Source organism: Molothrus ater, chromosome 2, assembly GCF_012460135.2.
Source record: "Molothrus ater isolate BHLD 08-10-18 breed brown headed cowbird chromosome 2, BPBGC_Mater_1.1, whole genome shotgun sequence".
Taxonomy (NCBI): Eukaryota; Metazoa; Chordata; class Aves; order Passeriformes; family Icteridae; genus Molothrus; species Molothrus ater.
Window position 1 is genome coordinate 78,542,657 of NC_050479.2, and position 19,416 is coordinate 78,562,072.

The window sequence follows — 19,416 nt, forward strand, 5'->3', positions numbered from 1 at the left end:
AAGGAGTTGGGGTTGGGAATATTGTTCCAAGAGTGCCTGCTAGTGGCTATGGGGCTGTGCAGCTCTCTGGCAAGGGATTATGGCAGGGCTGCAAATAAATCTGAAAATATGTTCGCAAGGATCTTGGGTAAAAGCAGCTTCCCTGTTGGTGTTGAACAGGCAAAGTGCTATATCAGGTTTCTACTAAGAATTGTACAAATAATTAACTATCTGCCAAAGTGAGGATTGGCTCCTTTCAGGGATTTGTTCACTCATTTTTATGTTTGAGATTGTGCTCAATTCTACCTATTTCTGAAATGGTTCTGGGGTGCACTGAAATTTCAGTGTGCAAAAAACTGTATTTTTGAAAAGCCCAAACTCCCTGGATCTTCCAGTGAGAGCTGCAGCAGTTGGGTTTGCTGAAATACTTATCCCTCAGCATGCTGAATACCTGCTGCACCACTTGATGTCCAAACATACCACTCCAATGGGTGACTTACACCATGAGGATGCAGAAATCAGGTGTGTGCTCCCTACAGTCAGGAGCAGTTCCAGTTTGTGTCTGAAGGGATTACTCCACATTTCCTGTTTGGGCTCCACAATTCAGTCTGTTGAAGGAGTGACACAGCATTTGCTTCTTTTCCCTGGCTGGATGAAGGCACAAGTATTTCTGGCAGACAGCCTGGGCTTGTGAAATTGCAATGCTAGTGTCCATGTTTCCTTGTGTATGTGCCTTGGAAACATGGTTGGCCCTGAAATTTTTGTCCTGAGAGCTCAGATGTTCTCAGGAGAAAAACATAGGAGATAGTCCCATGAGGCTGAGCCAACTTCTTATAAACACTCCACAAAATTACTGAAAGGAGCTATTTTGCAGCCTTCACACAGCTGTATCTTTGGATATTAGACACAGAAAAACCAGCTCTTAGGATCTTGCAATGTTCAGGTTTTTCAAATGCTGTTTGTACATATAAAAGCAATCTTCCTGGAATGCATAAAAATATTCTCTGACAGATATTAGGGGAAATTCAGCCTATGATAGTATCTTCCACCTGGTTAATTTGGGAGGCTTTTAGATCACTCTATGCAACACCCTTAGAAATTCATCCACTTTTGCTTGACAAATCATAGGGTGTTCACACTCACTCTTCCAGGCATCTTACTCCAGTGTGACTAGAAGCATCCAAGATGAGGAGTATAAGGGAATGTCCTTATCATCTAATCTGGGTTCCTAATTCAGTTGTCTAAATTAAACATCTGAAGCCTAATTATACAGCCCCATCTCCCTGTATAGTGAAGGGAGAGCTGCAGCAGGCAGTTTGGAGAGAATCTGCTCTAAGGTTTTTGTTAGAGACCTATACTTCAAGGAGACTCACTTTTATGCTGTGTATTCCAGATATGAAAAAAGGTTGAATGAGTTTGAGTTGCTCAGGAAGGTACTGTTTTCCACTCCCATCAAGCTGAACAAGCAGTAAGGCAAGGGAGAATCTGCTTGGCTGTGTTTATCCCCAGTCTATTTCCTTATACACAGATCATATCCTCAGCTGCTGCAGATGAGTTTAACCTCAGGAAATTCTTGGTGCTCTCACAGTATACAGTGGCATAGAAAGCAGCCCTCTGCACTCCAGTCAAGAGTGGGAGTTATTCCTAAAAGTATGAAAACTCTAGCTTTTTCACTAGAGCTGAAAGAGTTCTTATTTGACAAGCGCTCTGCTGTGGTCCTGCTGAAGTTTTGTTTTCTTGTCTGAGGCAAGGATATAAGCAGGCAGTGCTTGGAGTTCAGACAACCATGAAAAGGCCAGTATTTAGCAGAAAGGGGTGTATCTGCTTCAGCAAAAAAGAGGGGGCTCAGAAGAGGGCTGGCAGGTATTATGATTGGCTGTTCAGCAAAGCACCCTGTGCTCGGCTTCCTAAAGTTGCATGAGTCAGGCCAGCTCTTCTCAATAAGCCAAAGTGCTTGGCCCAGCAGCTGCAGGAGAGCCTCAGTTTGTGCCTGTGGAAAGGAGCATGCCAGCTGGGGCTGTGGAGGCTCACATCAGGGGCTCACAGGGCTTTTCTGAAACACTGCAAAACTTGGTTGAACCATTCCCCTTCGCCTCCTCCTCCTCATCCTTCTCTTGTCCCTCTTCCTCCTCCTTTTCCAAGCGCTCAGTTGTTCAGGATGGTTTGCAGTCAAACCAGAAAGCCCCTGAGAAGCTCACACTGTGGGGACAGCCACTGGTCCCTTGAAGAAATCCACAGAGGAGCCTTTTCCTTCACCATCCTCACTCTAAGCCTGCAGTGAAGAGCTGCACAAGCCCATGATGCCAATTAACACAAACTGCTTATGAGTGAGGACATCATGCATAAGTTCAGTCACCAGATGAACATGACTTTGCACATCCTTTCCCCTGGAAGCAGCTTTTTGTAAGGCAGGCATCTGTCACTGAGCAGACTTGCATAAATGGATCTGAAGACTTTTCCTTTCTTCTTTTAATTCTTTGTTTCTTTAAGCCATAATTGATGCAAGAGAAGAGCAAAAGTCAGAGCTGTCACTCCCAATCTGATGCAGGGCACAGAATGAGTTGCCCCACAGAGGAACAGAAAGGTGGAAAAATTCCCCATCTCCTTTTGAGGGAAAAATCTGCAAGAAGCAGAAGCTCATCTTGTGGCACAGATGTCAGGGCTCCTGGCTGGGAAGCAAACAGTCTCTGTGGGCATTGTGGTTTCATACAAAATTGACCATTGTTTCCCTTCTGTCCCATCAAAATTATTCATCAATTCAAAGCATTTCCAGGAGAAAGAGGGGAAAGGTTTGCACATCCTTTTCCAGCCAACTGTCCTTAGGCCACTTCTGAACTAAGAATGTAGAGACATAAGCTTGCAAAAGGCTTTCAGAGCTCCTGACAAGCTCTGTAGGGAAGGAGAGGAGAGGAGAGGAGAGGAGAGGAGAGGAGAGGAGAGGAGAGGAGAGGAGAGGAGAGGAGAGGAGAGGAGAGGAGAGGAGAGGAGAGGAGAGGAGAGGAGAGGAGAGGAGAGGAAGAGAAAAAAGGGTGAAAAAGAAAAGTCTATTTTTAAAAGTTCATATATATGTGTTAGAAGCCAAGACATCTCTTCATTTGTAAGAACACAAATCAGCTGCAGCAGGGATAGTGAAAGGCAAATTTGGTCTTAAATGCTTTGTTTTACTGCTAATTTAAACATTTGAACGTAATGTTCTTTATGATGCTTAAGAACAAAACCGCAGTTGTGCTCCCAGCTCTGATGAACTCTCACTGTCTGCCTTTCTGCATCTCAGAGGTTTTATATGGCACTGTAACATCAGACAATGTGGTGTAACACATCTGCTTTGTATGTCGAGCATCACCATGCTGAAGCTTCAGCTCTGGCAGGGCAGATGGAGTTTTGTGGTGGTTGGTGAACACTAATCCAGCCCCAGCTGGCACCAGGGATGGCCCTAAAAGGGCTGTAGGTCATTTGCAGGGCTGGAGGAATGTGGAACATGCACGAGCAGCACCAACAAGTAGGGCAGAAACTGGGGGTGAGCCCAGGTGGACATTTGTACCTGCTGGGGTGTGATGCTTCCAGCCTGTCCCTGACACCTGGCTGGCTGGCTGCAGGGATGTGCTCCCCATCAGGTCACCTCCTTGGGGGCAAAGGGGACAGGTTACTTTCCTCATGCAGATGGTGACACCATGCAGGCAAGCACTCGGGGCTCCCCAGCTCGAGGGATGCTGGGCTGCCTCTGCAGCCTGCTCGGTAGAGGCGCCCCTGGGCAAGGGGACAGGTATGACCCACTCCAGATTTTCTCTGGTCAGGGCTTTCTAAAGTTAAACCACATGAACTGCAGCATTGGAACCCAGGAATGACATTAAAAACCAGCTGCTCTAGATGTGTGGAGTTGTAGTAGAGCTGCTGCAGTAAAGCTGGGCTTAGAGCAGGATGAAACAGTTTTACAGAAGCAGGGTAACTCCAGCCAAACCTGCCCTTCCTCTCAGGGATGTCAGAAGGCACACTTTGTCCTGTGCAGGGGCAGAGCCCCATGTCCATGACAGCAGTGTAGCCCTTCTGCTGTCTGATTTGCAGGATGGAAGCGCAGGGTGAGAGCAGGGCCCGATAGCACTGGTCCATGAAGGGTCAAACTGCTGTGCAGCTAGTCTCCTGATTTATTAGGAAACTGTTCTTCCTTCTCCCATTGCAAGGGGAAGATCAGCAGGCAGGAGAAGTAACACATCGTAGATTCATAGGCTCGCACTGACATTTCATGAACGGCAGAGAAAGGACCAAATGCAAAAAAACCCCCAACCTGGCTCCAAGCTGATGATTTACACTGTTTTCTCAGGGTCTGTTTGCCAAGCAGCTGGTGCTTTGTGCCAATGGCTATTACAGAAGAGCTTTCTTTGATAGATACTGTGAATGAACACTACACAGTTTATCTTAAGACAAAATCCCCCCCACTGCTTATATGGGTTGGTAGGGAATGAGGGAAAGAAAAACTTAGGCTTTGTTGGTTTTTTTACGTAGGACTGAAAGCACATTCGGGGGAGCCTGCACTATCTGTGCAAAAACACAACAGATGAATTCTATTAATGGATGGAACATGTGGCTGGGTTCAAGCTAGAGTTGTCATTTGAATATAGAAGTCAAAGCCAATTTATTGTAACATATTTTTCTTTTCAAAATATTTTAGGAAAGACAAAAAAGTTTGCGCAACAACTTGGCAAGCGGGTCTGTTGAGAGGAGGTATTTTCTATCTTGCAGCTAGCATAAGGGCTGAAAAATGTGGCAGTGCCGAGCAATCCTAGATTCCTTCTGGAACTGAAAGAAAGTGTGCAGGATATAATTGTGTAAGAGCCCAATAAATTTGAAGGGTGGGTTTGTAACACTGCCTTGGGGGCTGCAGGTGGCTCCAGAAGAAAGTCAAGGTTTTTATTTCAGTAACAGTCTTCAAATACTTTATCTAACTAGCTACACACTCATGTAGCCCCATCTAGAAGCCAGGGAGTTATTTTAAAATAGAAATACCCATACAATCATTGTGCTTCTTCCATGCCAGATGGTAGAAAGATAAGTGGGATCAGTCTGTATGGAGTGTGTTACTGGGGAGGGGAGGGATGCAAAAGCTAAGGCACAAGAATGAGCTTTCCTGGAGGTTGCAAAGTGCTAAACATCAGTGCTCTGTGGTCGTCAGGTCATGGGTAGGCTACATATGACCAATCCTTGTTTCGATGTCAGCCCATGCTTGCCCAAATGCCCCAGGGGACATGGCCATGGAGCAGAGCTTTACTAGGATAGCAGCCCAGATCCTGGCCACTCGAGAGAGTGTACGCCTCCCTGCACAACAGGGAGCATCAGACTCCCGCTGTGAGGTCTTGTGTTGCAAGGCAAAAATGCTGCTGCCTCTTAGGTTATACAGAGTTATGTGGTTGGTTCTTATGGTGAATTGCAGCCAAGTGGGGTCAGAGAATGGATGTGTCTCCTGACTATTGTGACCTCTTCAGTGTATCCCATTTTCTTTGTAGCTGTGTGGCTAAGAAATACGTGGGTATTGAGTGATCCAACATAGGCTAAGTATTTTTGTGTGTGTACTGAGAAAGCTACATTTGGTAAAGGCCCAAGTACCAAACACTGCTGGAGCAAGTAGGCAGAAAACACATTAGTGCGAAGGGAAATAATGGCCAAGAGAAAAGGAGCAGCATACTGTCATCCCATGTACATTCTCTTCTTGTATGAGCATGGTTTGAGTCCTCATGTTCCTTCCCCACTGCGCTCTAAGATGACTTTTTGCCATCCCTTCATTATGGAGCTGCACACTGGAACAGGAAGCAGATCTAGGTCCCTCACAAAGACCAGAGAGAGTCTTCAAGGTCCTTGCCAGTAACACATTTATTTTACTGAGGAAGTTGATACACTCTAAGCCTATTTAATCGTGGTGCTAATGGGATTCAATTAGCAGTCTCTCAGAGACTGCTCTTGTCAGGGAGATGACGGGACAAATGAAAGCAGTACCATTCACCCCACTGTGAAGTATTAACTTCCCACCTCTGTATTTTCTAAGAATAGATGCCACTTCTACCAATAAGTCTGCAGCTTCTCACTGCTGTTCACCAGATGGTAGGAACCAGCAGACACTGAGTTAGTTCCCTTGTGGTCAAACAAACTGCTGTACAGCCCAATGCACGTTTCCTGAAAGATCCCCAGGACAGCTCTGTTACTTCTGTTAATATTTCCCAAGCTCCTGGTACAATATTGAGGCTTTCCACTGGAGCCACCTGGCACATTTTCAGTCTTTCCTGAGGGATGAAGTTACTCAATCCTCTTCTTACTTTGTCATAGCCTTTGTATTGGTCACTTGTCCTGAGAGTCTGTGGGCTGTGTCCTGAGCTTCAGCTAATTACATAAAAAGGATTATTTCCTTTGCTTGACGCTTGTTATTATTTTCATCCTTCATGAACCTTCTCTTCTGTTTCAGGAACAACACTCTGTGGTAGGCCAGGGAGCTGGCCCCACTCCAAGCTCCAGTTCTTGCTCAAATCCAAACACTGGAAGTGGTTACATGAACTCATCCCAGCAATCATTGTTGAATCAGCAGCTGATGGAAAAGAAACAGGCTCTGCAACGGCAAATGATGGAGCAAAAACAACTCCTTCTACAGCAGCAGATGTTGGCAGAAGCTGTAAGTTTACTAATTTCTTATTTTACATGGAAAATATTGTCATAAAAACAATAGAAAAGAAAGCCCCCTAAATCTTCAAGGTTGTTTTGGCAATGCCTAAAACTTCAAGAGTGCGCCTTGTATTTTTCAGCACTTTTCTAAGCCTTTTTGAAACCTTCTTCAATCTATACTGAACAAGTTTCCAAGCTCCTACAGTTTCATTACAAGAACAATCCAAGCATATGCTTGGTTTTGAGACACAAGAATATTGTCAGTGGTTTTCTTTGCAAAATAAACCAAGGTGCACTGCTATGCTACTTCCACCTCAGGGGAAAGTTTACTTCCAGGAGCTGTCACCCAGGCAGCATAGTGTAAAATGCCTGTGTGTGAACAAGGATCAGGTACCTTGATTTTAGGGTTCAACACAAGTTTGTGGGCTTGGCTGGGATTGTGTATGAGTCCTATTTTCTGTGGTTTTATTTTTGCATTTCTAGGTATCTGTAGCCAGTTCTCTGTCCTTTGGTATCTGAGAGACTACTTGGGATTTTCTGGTCATTTTAGGAGACATGGGAGATTCTAGAAAGGAAATATTTATTGACTTTTTGATTCATGCAGAAGAAAAAAGAAGTGCAAAGTCAGCTCTCTGTGCTGCAGTTTTCTGTCAGAATTTTTAGCAGAGCAAAAACTTAACTGCTCTAATAGCTTATCTTAAATAAAATTGAACTTTAATCAGCTTGGATTTGCTTTTGTATTGTGTACATAGAAATGCACATAAAGCTTGCCCACAGTTTTTACATGAATTGCAGGGATTTCATGGGAGTCTGTCTTCTTCACAAGGATTCAGGTTGAGCAGGATATAAAAACAAACCTTACAAATCTTAATCAGACCCCTCCCTCCCATCATGAATTGTGGAAATGCCCTAAATAACACAAGATTGGCTCTTCTCCCAGTGGTTTCAAGTGTTCCTGGGAGAAGAAAATACAAATTTTTCACTAGAAGGTCCATATACATGCTGTTTTCAGGCAGATTATCCCCAAATTACTCTGATGGACTTACATCATGAGCCAGGGCCTGACTCTTTCACACTGACAAGCTGATTTGCCATTCTGGCAGCTGAGGACAAAACCTGTGCACATTGCACAAGAGGTGTGATGCTGTCCCAGCAGCTGTCCAGTAAAGGCACATGTGCACCAAACTCACAATTTCCTGCCATGGGGGCACATATCCCAAGGAACCACGTCTCATGGGTGAGCAGGACACTCTGGAGGCAGCAAATCACACTGATGCTGATGAGACATTTAGCATTGACTCTGGTGCCTGCTCTTTTGAGATCTTTATGAGCACAGGCCAGTTAGTCAGATTTCAGTTCAAGGACTTGGCTCTCTCACCAGAGACATGTCCCTGCGAGCTCAAAAAAAAAAAAATCTCCCCAGCTAATATTTTTCCTGCAATCTTTCCTTGCTGTCCTTGCCCCAGTTCTTGTACTCCCAATGTAAGAGGAAAGACCAGCAACTCATACAAGGAAGCACAGGGTAATGCTGAGTGGCATGAAAACAGCCAGCCCAGCACCATCCTTGTCCTTGTCCTAAACCAGGTGTATATCCCTACTGCTGGTATCCCTAGTAAGGAGAGCTGGGGGGAGCAAAAAGCAAGGATTTTACTGGGTTTTGTGGTCACCCCTACACACATCTAGACTGTAGGAGGGAGGGAGGGCATGGCTGTGGATGGGTTTGACAAGCTGAAATAGAAATATACTTTGTACTGCAGTGCAGACATGGACATTGTTCTCAGAGGCTGAGAGGAAAGTTGAACCAGACTCAAACACAATGCAGAGATATTTCCATATAGACTTCAGTAGGTGATGGCACAGTTTCACATGTGACTGTCCTGTGGACCAGACAGGGTGAAAGGAAGGAATACTTCACCTTTTGCATAACTGAGAAAAGAAAGAGATTGGCAAAACACAGAGACAGGAAAGCAAAAAGAAAAGCAAATTAATGTACTTCTACTCTAATCCTCTAGGAGAAAATAACTCCACAAGACCAGCTGAACAGACACTTGACAAGACCACCACCAGATTATAAAGACCAAAGAAGGAATGTGGTCAACATGCAACAAGCAAACCAATATCCTGGTAAGTACCCATGGCCTCAAAGCAACTCCTTCCTTTCTTCCTTCCTTCCAGCTAGAAGAGCACCCATAAGAGGCATGCATGCATGGGATGACTGGGGCATGATTTTCTGGATATCTGCTTCAGTCACTGCAGAGGCAGTGGGTGGTGGCTGTGCCCTCCTGTGCTATTTACCTCATCGTCCTGCACCACTAGAAGTGCTGGTGTATGATCTGGTGCTTCATCCAGGCTGATACTGTCTCTCTCAGACATGAGGAAGGAGGAGTTGGTACCCTTCCCATTAGCACTATCTGGGGCAGATGTGCACCCACATACCTGATGCAGAGGGGTCCTCTTGACTATGCAACCTCACTGTGTTCAGATGCTTTTCTCACATATGTGGTGCAACTTGGTTCAGAGACTGAGATGAGAACCCTCCCTCCCTTCAAACAGCAGTTCATGTACAGTGTGAGGACCCTCACACAGGTTTTTAAGTACCCCACACAGCACCATCATGAGTGGTACTTTTGGTGTGTTTAACAGGCTGTGGTCATGGCCTTAGAGCTGCTCTACATGCAGCATTTCAACAGATCAGTCAAACAGTAGAGTAAAAGCCCTTGCTTTCTGCCAGAGCTGCCCAGGGCAGGAAATGCCCAACACTTCAGGACTAGTCCTTTGTTTCAACTCTTGTGCCCTGACCTGCTAGGTCTAGAGTCTAGTTGTTGGAGCACAGGATTGTTTGTTTGGCTTTTCATACTGTTCACCTTGCTGATTGGCTGAGGGCGACTCAGAGAGCAAAGGCAGAGTAAGGAAAAAATGCTGAGGGGAGAGGAGGTGGGGGAAATGCAGCAGATGGGACCAAAGGATGTTTTCTATACTGCAAAAGTGTCTGTGCATATAAGTATAAAAAGAATTCTTTGCCTTCTAGTATATTTTTGTATGCAACATGCTAAAGAAAAAGGAGACTTTTTTTTTTGTTGCTTTTCCATAATTATTGGCTCTGCAGATTCAGCCAGTGATCTGAGTCTTTCCTTCTTACCTGTCCTTCGTAGCACAACATTTTCTGCTTCTATTACAATTTTAATGTGCTCTGAAGTGCAGCTTACTCACATGCCACCCCTCTGCCCAATCTGCTGGCTATGTAGGGATGGGCCAGGTTGGGCCACTCAAGCAGCATTCATGCACTCCTTTGCCTCTGCTTACAAGTTCTAGTAGTGATAACCTTGCTGCAGCCTGGAAACTGCTGCTTTCTAATGGACCTGGGGATTAATCTTCTCCAGTAAAGTGGCTCAAGCATCCCAGTGTAATATCCCATGGTAAGGGCCCTGCTCGCTGGCTTGGTATCTCCTGTATTCCCAAAATAAATGCTTTGGCAAGCCCAGCATTTTGCTGAGGAATCTTGTGATTTGGTGTGTTGTTTAAAGGTTTGTTCCTGGAATCAAATTATTAACTGAGACTCTTGGCTTTTACTTAAAAACAATCCATTTCTAGCCTGAGACAGAAAATGGAAGCAAGTGCAGCCACATGTGTGAAAGGCTCCAAAGTGAGTAGATCACCATTGTTATGTGGCAGCTCTTGTTGCTGTTAATTTGATGGACTTTCTGCCAGTCTTGTGATATTTGGAGTCACATCTCCTCGGTTTGAAACATGTGGGGATGGCAGCACTTGTCCATTCAAATCTCAAGTCCCTGCTGAGTGAGCCCCGGGAGGACAGCAGCCTTTCATGCAAGCCTGGGAGAAAGGGCTGTGCTGGGAGCTTCCAGCAAAGCTACCAGAGGGAGTGATTAGGAAACTCTTGCATAAGGGAGTAACAGTAGGGAAACTGTTTCCTTTTTCTGGGAATAGCTTTGCTCAGATCAGGGAAGAAGAAACAAAAAGCTAAATAAAATGGCACAGGCTGGAGAAACTTGGTTGAGTATTTTATTTCCCTATACTTTTCCCCACAGTGCCATGCCATGGCAAGAGACCCCCAAGAAAGGAGCAGGTGAATTGGGTAGAAAAGCTGTTTCTCCAGATTGCTGTAGCCTGGGGTGCCCAGCTGCTGTACAGAGTGCTTCTGGGGAAGGCATTTCTTCCCATCTGGAAGAAATAAGAATGGAAAATACTTGCGTTAAAAATAAAAGCATAAAAATAGCAAAACAAAGAAAGAGGAAGCTTCGTCTTTTGGCAAAAAGTACAACCCCTTCCCAAACACTTGTGTTTTTCAAAAAGTGTAGCATTTGCAGTGTGATGGTAGCCCTGAGGTCTGCTCAACAGCTGGCAGGGTCACCCCATGAGGGGCTTCGTCCCAGTGGCAATGAAGTGACTCTACAAACTTGCAGTTCAGCTGGAGGGAGAGAACCATCTCTTGAAATGCCACTGAATTCTCTCTTTAATATGGGCTCACAGGAGCAAAAAAAAAAATCAGGGACCCATCCCTATCATCCCTGCAAAAAAAAAAAATCACAGAATCACAGAAAGCTTTGGGTTGCAAGAGACTTTAAAGATCATCTAGTTCCAAACTTTCACTAGACCAGGGTAGTCAGAGCCCCATCCAGCCTGGCCTTGCATATTTTCAGGGATGGGACATTCACAACCCTTTCACTAGTCCAGTGTTTCACCACCCCTGAGTAAATTTCTTCCCTATGTCTAAGCTAAACCTCAATTTAAAGTAATTCCCCCTTGTCCTGTCACTGCATATCCTCGTAAAAAGTCCCCGTCTCTCTCTCTCTCTCTCTCTCTCTCTCTCATAGCCTCCTTTAGGTACTAGAAATTACTAGATCACCTCAGAACCTTCTCTTCTCCCATCTTAACAACCCCACCAGTCTCAGCCTGTCTTCATAGGAGATGTTACAGTAGTTCCAAAAATTCACAACCCACCAGCAAAGCCAAAGATGGGGCTAATCAGTGGTTGCCAGCTGAGCACTGATTGTGGGAATGTGATCGTCCCTGTTGGGCTAAAAACAGGTGGACTCCCCATAGCGTACCCTGTCCCAGGGGCTGCCCAGCTCAGGGACTGAATTTAGGTGCTTAAGTTAAGACAACACAGTTGTTAGGATAATTAGATCCTCTATAGTCCCACTTGCAGCCTGTTTGTGGAACAGGCTGCCTTCCAAACTAGGGGCAGCTTCTTAATTTAGGTATCTATGTCTATATTGATTTGAAACAAGCACTCTGTTTGTGGAGTCACACTCAGTGTTAATAATGATTTGGGAAGAGTTATTTTTTAAGTCCTTAAGGAAAGAAATGAATCCTTTACATCCATTACTAAATGGAAATAGTATATGTATAAAAATAATGCAGAAAAAGCAGAAATATACAATTTTTTCTTTGGTTCCAGACTGTGGGAGCTGAACATCATTATGGTGAAATTTCAACAGGAACAGTATATTAAATAGCTGTTCCTAAACATAGACTTTTTAAATATGTATGCCCATGATTTGTCTAAAAGAGTTTTAAAAGAGCTGGCTGACAGGTTCTCCAAATTCTTAGTGTCACCTTTTATGTAGTCTTGAAACACCAAGGGAGACTGCTAATGCCATGATAAAAATTAAAAGACTAAGTAGGTAATTGCAGCCCTAGTAGCCTAATGCAGAGTTCAGCAAAACTACTGGGGAGCAGGTACAGCCCAAATAATAAAGAATTAAGGAAGGGGAAGATTTAATTAATTTCAAGCAACATGGGCTGATGTTAGAAGAATCTTTTTAAACTTGCATGGTATCTCTTTCAATGAATCCACAGCTTAAAGGCAATAGTTGTTCAGGTTATGTCCCTTAAAGCATCCGACTTCTTACTGCCTATTTTGGTTAAGAAACCTGAGTGGCACAGAATTAACCTAGCTCAAAAGGAAATGGCTGACAGGTCTTCAGATATCACCATGGGCAGGCTCTGTGATTGAAACTGGATAGGCAAACATTGTCCCAGATGATGCTGAACTGGAAAAATAGAGCTTACTTTACATCCACAATGGAGATGTGCAAAAGTTATTGCTGTGACCAGCTATGATGTACAGCTCTGAAATCAACATCAAAAACTGCCACATTCTGAAGGGACTTCCAAAGGATCAAGGGACTGGAAAACATGCCACACACTGAGACTGAAGTATCTGGAGAATGCTGCAGGCATGACACAGTCTCGAAGCACTGTGTAGTAGGAAGGAATTTATGATGGACCAACTAATAAAATTAGTCACACTGACCAATATATAATAAGATTTGGTGATGAAGCTGAAGTTAGTCAAATTCCATCTGGTTTTGCCATATGTACAAAGGATCTAACCAAGGCAATGTCTCATGCCCAAAAATTGCTATTAGTTGCACCCTATGAAACAGCAAATCTCCTCGTTCCTCCTCTGGGAAAGGCTCAGAGAATTCCTGAAATGCAGTGGTACCTTGGTAGCAAGCTCATTTGACAGCTTTTCTCACACTTTGAGGGCCACCCAAAGATGTGTGAGAATTTAGCTTGTACTGTGCCATGTGGCACAGATTTCCTCGGCTGACCCATACATTGTGTGAAGAAACATCTCCTTTCATTTGCCTTGAACCTGACTTTTTTGAGCTGTGCTTCTTGTAGGGTTTGTACTGGAAGCAACAGTAGCAAAGGGAATTACAATGTGGAGCAGCTGGTTGTGTGCAGAAAGGATTCTTCACAGTGCCATCTACACTGGCTGAGTTTAAAAAGTGGTTGGTCTTTTTCAACCAGTCTCTCAGGGATTAATTCAGTCCTGCACTGCATAAGCACTCAGCTTTCATGGTATAAGTGACCTACTGTGGCCTCAAACTATGGCAATGTAGCCAAAGAAGTGAGCTTGTGTTGAGGTTTGGCAGCTGAAGGCAAGAAAATTCTCTCTTCTTGTCATCCATTGGCAGTTGTTAAGTACAGGAAAATCCTCCATTGGGCCGAATCAGCCAGGAGTGATCAATTCCTGCCAACTCATAACTTGTAGTTATATAGCCATAAGCCCAGCTGGGAAGAGAGTTTAGAAAGAGCACATGTGGGGCTCACCAGGCACAGCACTGGGTCATGTCCCCATGCCTGCTCAGCCACCACATGGGAGGACAGGTACGTCACAGACTGGACTGAGCTCCTGCCCCAGCATACGGCTGCAAATGTGTGAGAGGCACTCTTGGCTCCTGCTGTCATCTGTGACAGACATTCCCAAACAAAGGATGGATACTGCTGCTGTAAGTGTTTAAGAAAGGTGGAAAAGAAGCCTGATTAAAGTGCCTCTCACTCCCCATTGTCTCTAGAGGAGCCAGGATGAGCTATGCCCTGTAAGGAAAAGTTCTTGATCTCTGATCAGTAGAGAGGTTTTGTCCTGACGTGTCTAGTGCTTCTGTAAAGGAAGGCAGGAAAGTCTTCTCTTCTGCCCAGTGGTTCTGTCTGTCCTTCCCTGCTCCAATATTTCTCTTACAATGAGCATCAGTTTTGGCTCATGTGCTCTCCTCTGAAGGTATGGAAAAACCACAGGCGGCTTAGTATAGACCAAACCAGCCTTTGGATGATAGGCATCTTCAAGGCCTTGAGCAAGTTCATGTAAGTCTCTTAAGAGCAAGTGTCTTCTTCAAGAAACTCTGCTCATAGAAAACTGGATTTTTGAGCTGTTGGTATTTGAATGACACCACATATTGATGCACCCACGCTTGTTGTAACACTTTGTTTTCTTCTTTCCAGGTGGTTCACCAGCTGTGAGCATGAGCTCCAACAACATGTCCTTATCCAACCCAATTTCAACTCATAGCATCATGCCCCAGAGCTCCAGCCTCATGTCCACCCCTGCTGGAACCCGAATGCCTTCTGTTCCTGCTGCTCGGAGTTTGGGCTGCTACGGGAACCTTCCTTGCAACCAACCAAGCACATACAATGTGACTTCAGGAATGAACCAAATGCAGCCACACAGAAACCAAAATCAAGTTCTGCCCAGTCAGAATAACCCCATGGTGTCCCGACAGCAAACCATGACCCAGGGGAACAACGGGGCAGCTTTTGGGACGGGGTCAGTGGTCAACACTCAGCAAATAAGGCCAGGCTTGACCCATGGAGCGACAGCTATCCCTGCTCAACGGCCGGCCAATGTGATGATCACGGCCACTGCCAATGCCCAGAACTGGGCCCCACAAGAGGCTGCAGTGAAGCAGCAGGATGCACTGAAACCTGCAGGGGTGCGTTTCCCCACGGGCACTCCATATCCTAACCAGTCTTTGCAGCGCAGCGTAGGCAACCAGCATTTTCCTCAGCGTGCATTGGCACCTCCTAACCAGTTACCGGCGGAGTCCAAATGAGGCCCCCTCTAAACCAAATGCACCAGACTCTAAATGGACAATCTGCTGGCTCGCTACGAGGGCTCAGCATAAGACCCAATCAGCTGAGAGGACAGACTGTGCCTGCCTTGAATCAGCCAGGAACAAGTATGACACCGCCATCATCTCTGCCATCAACTGGTTTCACAACCACCAACCAAACCTCCCGGGCTTACCAAGGAAGTGAGCATGGCAGTGACCTAGCATTTGACTTTCTGAACCAGCAAGGGGACAGTATAGGACCTGCGCTCAACAGTGACACGGATTTTATAGATTCTTTACTGAAAACAGAACCAGGTAATGATGACTGGATGAAAGACATCAACCTCGATGAAATTTTAGGGAACCACTCATAAGTGACAGTACCAAGAGGGAACCAGAGGAAGAGGCAGCAAGGACATTAGCTTTCTCTTTTAGATACCAACAACCTGCTTCATTAATTTACACTCCAGTAACTGGGCTGTCCTTTAAAATACAACATAGAGCAACTGCCCTGTTTGAAGAGTAGCTCTAGGAACAAAACTGAAGTGACAGTCTAAGTGATATTCCTGCCTGCCACAAAGGAGTGAAAACATGTGAAGGGTCTGTTCCCCAGACCTGTGCCCAGCCCATTGCAAACTCATTGGTTCTTCTCAGAGGAGCTCCGGGAAAAAAATGCATTCAGCTTCCCACACATGGAAGCACCAGACAGTGGTATGAGCTGTGGAACATCAGTTCTCTGAGTGCAAGTAAGGCCCCAAGTGCTCCACAGCTCTTCAGTCATCTTGTTCACAGCCCTTTACTTCCTTGGGATTTCTCAGCCCTGACAGCATCAAGCCCTGTGTAAATCTCATGGCATTACAAAAACTTTTTACTTCTGCACAGTACAAACTTACATTTGCCTTCCCAATGACTTTGTCACAAACCTTTTGTAGCACACAGCAGGGTAAGTGGTCTCATCCAAGGGAGGAAGGAAACAGATCATCCAGCGTGTTATTTGGTGTGCTCTAGCATTTGCGTTCTCCCTTTCACCAGTGTTTGCAGTGAGTATTAGAGGATGCTGCTGTTCTGCCAGCAGCACAGTCATTCTGGGCATTGAGGGAAACATAAGATGAACTACTTCCAAAGCTCAGGATCCTCACTTTGCCACCTTGCCCTTCCCCAAGGACTCCAGTGACTTAATAGAAACTTGAGTGAGAAGGGTGCTCATGATTTATCCCTGACTACTCTCCCAGTCCAGCTTAGAGAAGGGCAGATACCTAAAGTGGCTCAGCTAAACCACTGTCCTTGTTTTCATCTCAAATCACGGCGAGTATCAATCAGGTATCAATCAGCCTGATCTTCTTCTCTCAAACAGTTTTAGCCCAGATGAAATGCCATCATCTACCTGCCTGGGGGGAAGCTGCCATTTTGATTGCACAGCATTTTGGTTCCATCCTGTTTTCTCCTTTGCCATATGGGGAGACTTGAAAGAGTCCTGCTGATGGCCCAGGTCCCCACAGCCTCTCTCTGGAGTACAAGAGGCTCTGCCCCTGAAACTAGCATGCACATCAATTATAACTCACAGCAAGAGGCTCCATCAGCCACATTTGTGCTTGTACATGAAACAGTTCTGGGGATTAATTCTGGGCACTGGACTCAATCATCTGTTCTGGGTTTGGGGATCGACCAGCTAATTTTGTCCTGAGCAGTTTCTGTGCATAGAAAGAAGATATACTGGGGCAAGGACCATTCCCATGAGCAGTTTGCAGCCACCTTGCCTTGAAGGCTAACAGAGCAGAGCAGTAAGGATGCAGGCTGTCCCACACCTGCCAGGGAATAGTCTTGACTATATTAAATTCTTTGCTATAGGCTTGGTCAGTAATGGCATCAGAAGGATGTGCTATGTCACTATAAAGCAGCTGCACAGTGATTCAGACAGGATTCATGGATGGGAACAGATCTTCCAATTCAAATGAAAGTGCTGTTCTTTCAAATGATGGGGTGCAATGTATTTCACAGCCTCCTCTGAATTAGCTAAAACTGGATGTGGCAAAGGAATACAATGCCTACGTTCCCATGCCTTGGTGCCAAGAGGCATTGCTCAGCCCGTGCAAGTGCTTTATTCATCCTTGTTAGTGGCACTGGGATGAGTAGACTATTTGACAATAGCCTCTGTACTTATCTGACCTACTTCTTGTGAGAGGTTTTAATAAGGCTTTTCCAGTTATTTCACCCTGTCATTTCAAATGGGCACAATTTTTCAGGATGTTTCAAGAAGCATCGTCACACAAATGAGCACCAGCACCTCCACAATAGGTGTAACATGGGCATTTAGTTAGATATGCCAGTAGAGGCTGTTCATTCCCAGAGAAATAAGAGGGACAAGAAAGCCTGCTGAAGAGTCCCTTCTGCCAGCCCAGCCCGTGATCATTGCACACCTCTGCATTGTGTAACGTGGTGACTCAGCTGCCCAGAAAGCTCCCTCTTCTCCCCAGGTTTGGTCAGGGTGCAGGTGATCCCTCTGATATATCAGTACAAGTTTTTTCAAGCCTTTGAAGAGCTTTTCAGCTCAGGCCACTGGGGTCCCACCTAAGCTTGGAGAGATACAGATGCGATATAACAAACATGTCCCGTATAAATTGTGCAAAACTAGACTGAAGCAGCAGCTGCATGAGTTTGAAGTGAAAGGAAGATTGACTTCTCTGCCTCACACACTGCCTGCCCACGAGCAGGTCAGCAGTGACTGCCAGCACACTGGTAGGGACAGACAGCTGCCATGGATGCCACTGAGGCCAAGGCTGAGTTAGCATCACCATCAGCAATGGGCACTGCAGTCTGGTAACTTCAACTACCCTCACATGCCATTGAAAAAGCCACCACTGGTTTCTGTATTAGGGCCAGACTGATTTCAAGGTCCTCAAATAATGCAAAAAAAAAATTGTTCAGCCGAGGAGCTGGTCCCAAGGAGGCAGGAGTTGGACTCAATGATTCTCGTGGGTCCCTTCCAACTCAGGATATTCTATGATTCCATGGTTCTATGGTATCATGCAGTGGTGGACTCAGTGCTGAGTGTTGTCCTGTTGGCCTCAGCCTGGAGTGCAAAAGACACTGGGCTGTGAGTGCCATCCCTGGGAGCAAAATTACATCCTGTCTTAAGTAAATTCAAAAAAGGTAGAGGCCATTTCCAGTCCTGTATATATATGCCTGATGCATTTGAAATGAGAGCTTGTGAAAGACTCTAGCAACCAAAACTTGAATCTAGTATCATTTCTTCAGAACACTTGCATCTGAATGGAGCTAGTGTCTTTTTTTTTCTTTCTTTGCAATGGCTAAGTGCACTACCCTTAAAATCTATTTTTCATCATTGACTGGGCACTCTTCACAGTATTGGGTTGTAAATATAAAGAATTATTTGTTTTGTAAACTTTTGTAAAAACAACAACAAAAAGTAATAATATTTTGGTAGGAATAATAAAAATCATATTATTTGGGTTATATTTATACATATGTGAAATAAATATACTATCAAAAAGTTGTATTTTATACAAAAACTCAACTGTTACCTTTTGTATTCTATATACAAAGTTTTGTATGATATGATTGTTTATTTTTATCTGCAGATTTCAACTTTGGGTTTTGGGGGAGGGCAGAATGGGATTATGGTTAAATAGCTGGGTCTGACCCCAAGCTCACTGAAACCAATGGAGTTTTTCCATTGCCTTCACAGGGCTTTGAATCAAGCCTTTAAATCACCTTCAGATATGTTTCACATCTGAAGCTCTCTGGAAACCTCAACATGAAAACATTCCAGGTTTCAAATTTTTTCCCCAAAAAAGGCTTTTATTATTATAATTATTGTTATTATTGTTATTTCAGCTGTTGGGAGGCAGGTGGGACCTATGTAACTGTCATGTCCTTGTTGCATGTATGTCTGCTTTATATTTTCCCCATATTATAAACCAGTGTTTCTCTATACAGACTGAAAAGAAAAGTTGCTGTACAGAAATGTTTGTGTTTATGCATTTTTACATGTGGCTGTATATACCTCCTAGTACTATGCAGTGACACTTATTTGACTCCATTTATTTTTCACCTAAACATGAATAGTATGTTTTTCAGTAGCTATCAAAACTCTGCCAAGTAAATCAATCAAAATTATCCCAAGTGTCTCTTTTCTTACTATGAATTTTATATTGAAGGTCTGTTTAGTCAACTGCTCATTCATCTGAGTAAATTAAAATTTTGATATTTTAGGAGGGGGGAGAGAAAAATGAACATCTGGCAGCTTCCAGGAGCTCAGCCTGCCTCTTTGCCAGAGAGCTGTGATATTTTCCTACTGGCTAAAGATGTGGTTTCACTACCAGAAAAGGTTAACAAATAATGGTTAATAAAAATGCTATCTGTTGAATGGGTTGATAGAATCTTGCAACAGAGCAATTTGCCTTGGGATTCTGCA

At 44.6% G+C, this 19,416-nt stretch overlaps 1 protein-coding gene across 1 annotated transcript in view; it reads left to right on the forward strand.

Moving 5' to 3' along the window:
- The window catches only part of MAML2 (mastermind like transcriptional coactivator 2), a 209,819-nt gene extending 190,701 nt beyond the window's left edge, over positions 1-19,118 (forward strand). Inside the window, 4 exon segments of the mRNA XM_036383961.1 lie at positions 6,428-6,631; positions 8,634-8,745; positions 14,374-14,969; positions 14,972-19,118. Of these exon segments, the coding sequence (XP_036239854.1) occupies positions 6,428-6,631; positions 8,634-8,745; positions 14,374-14,969; positions 14,972-15,355 (1,296 nt within the window). The 3' untranslated portion in view covers positions 15,356-19,118.
- Positions 19,119-19,416: the final 298 nt, after the last annotated feature.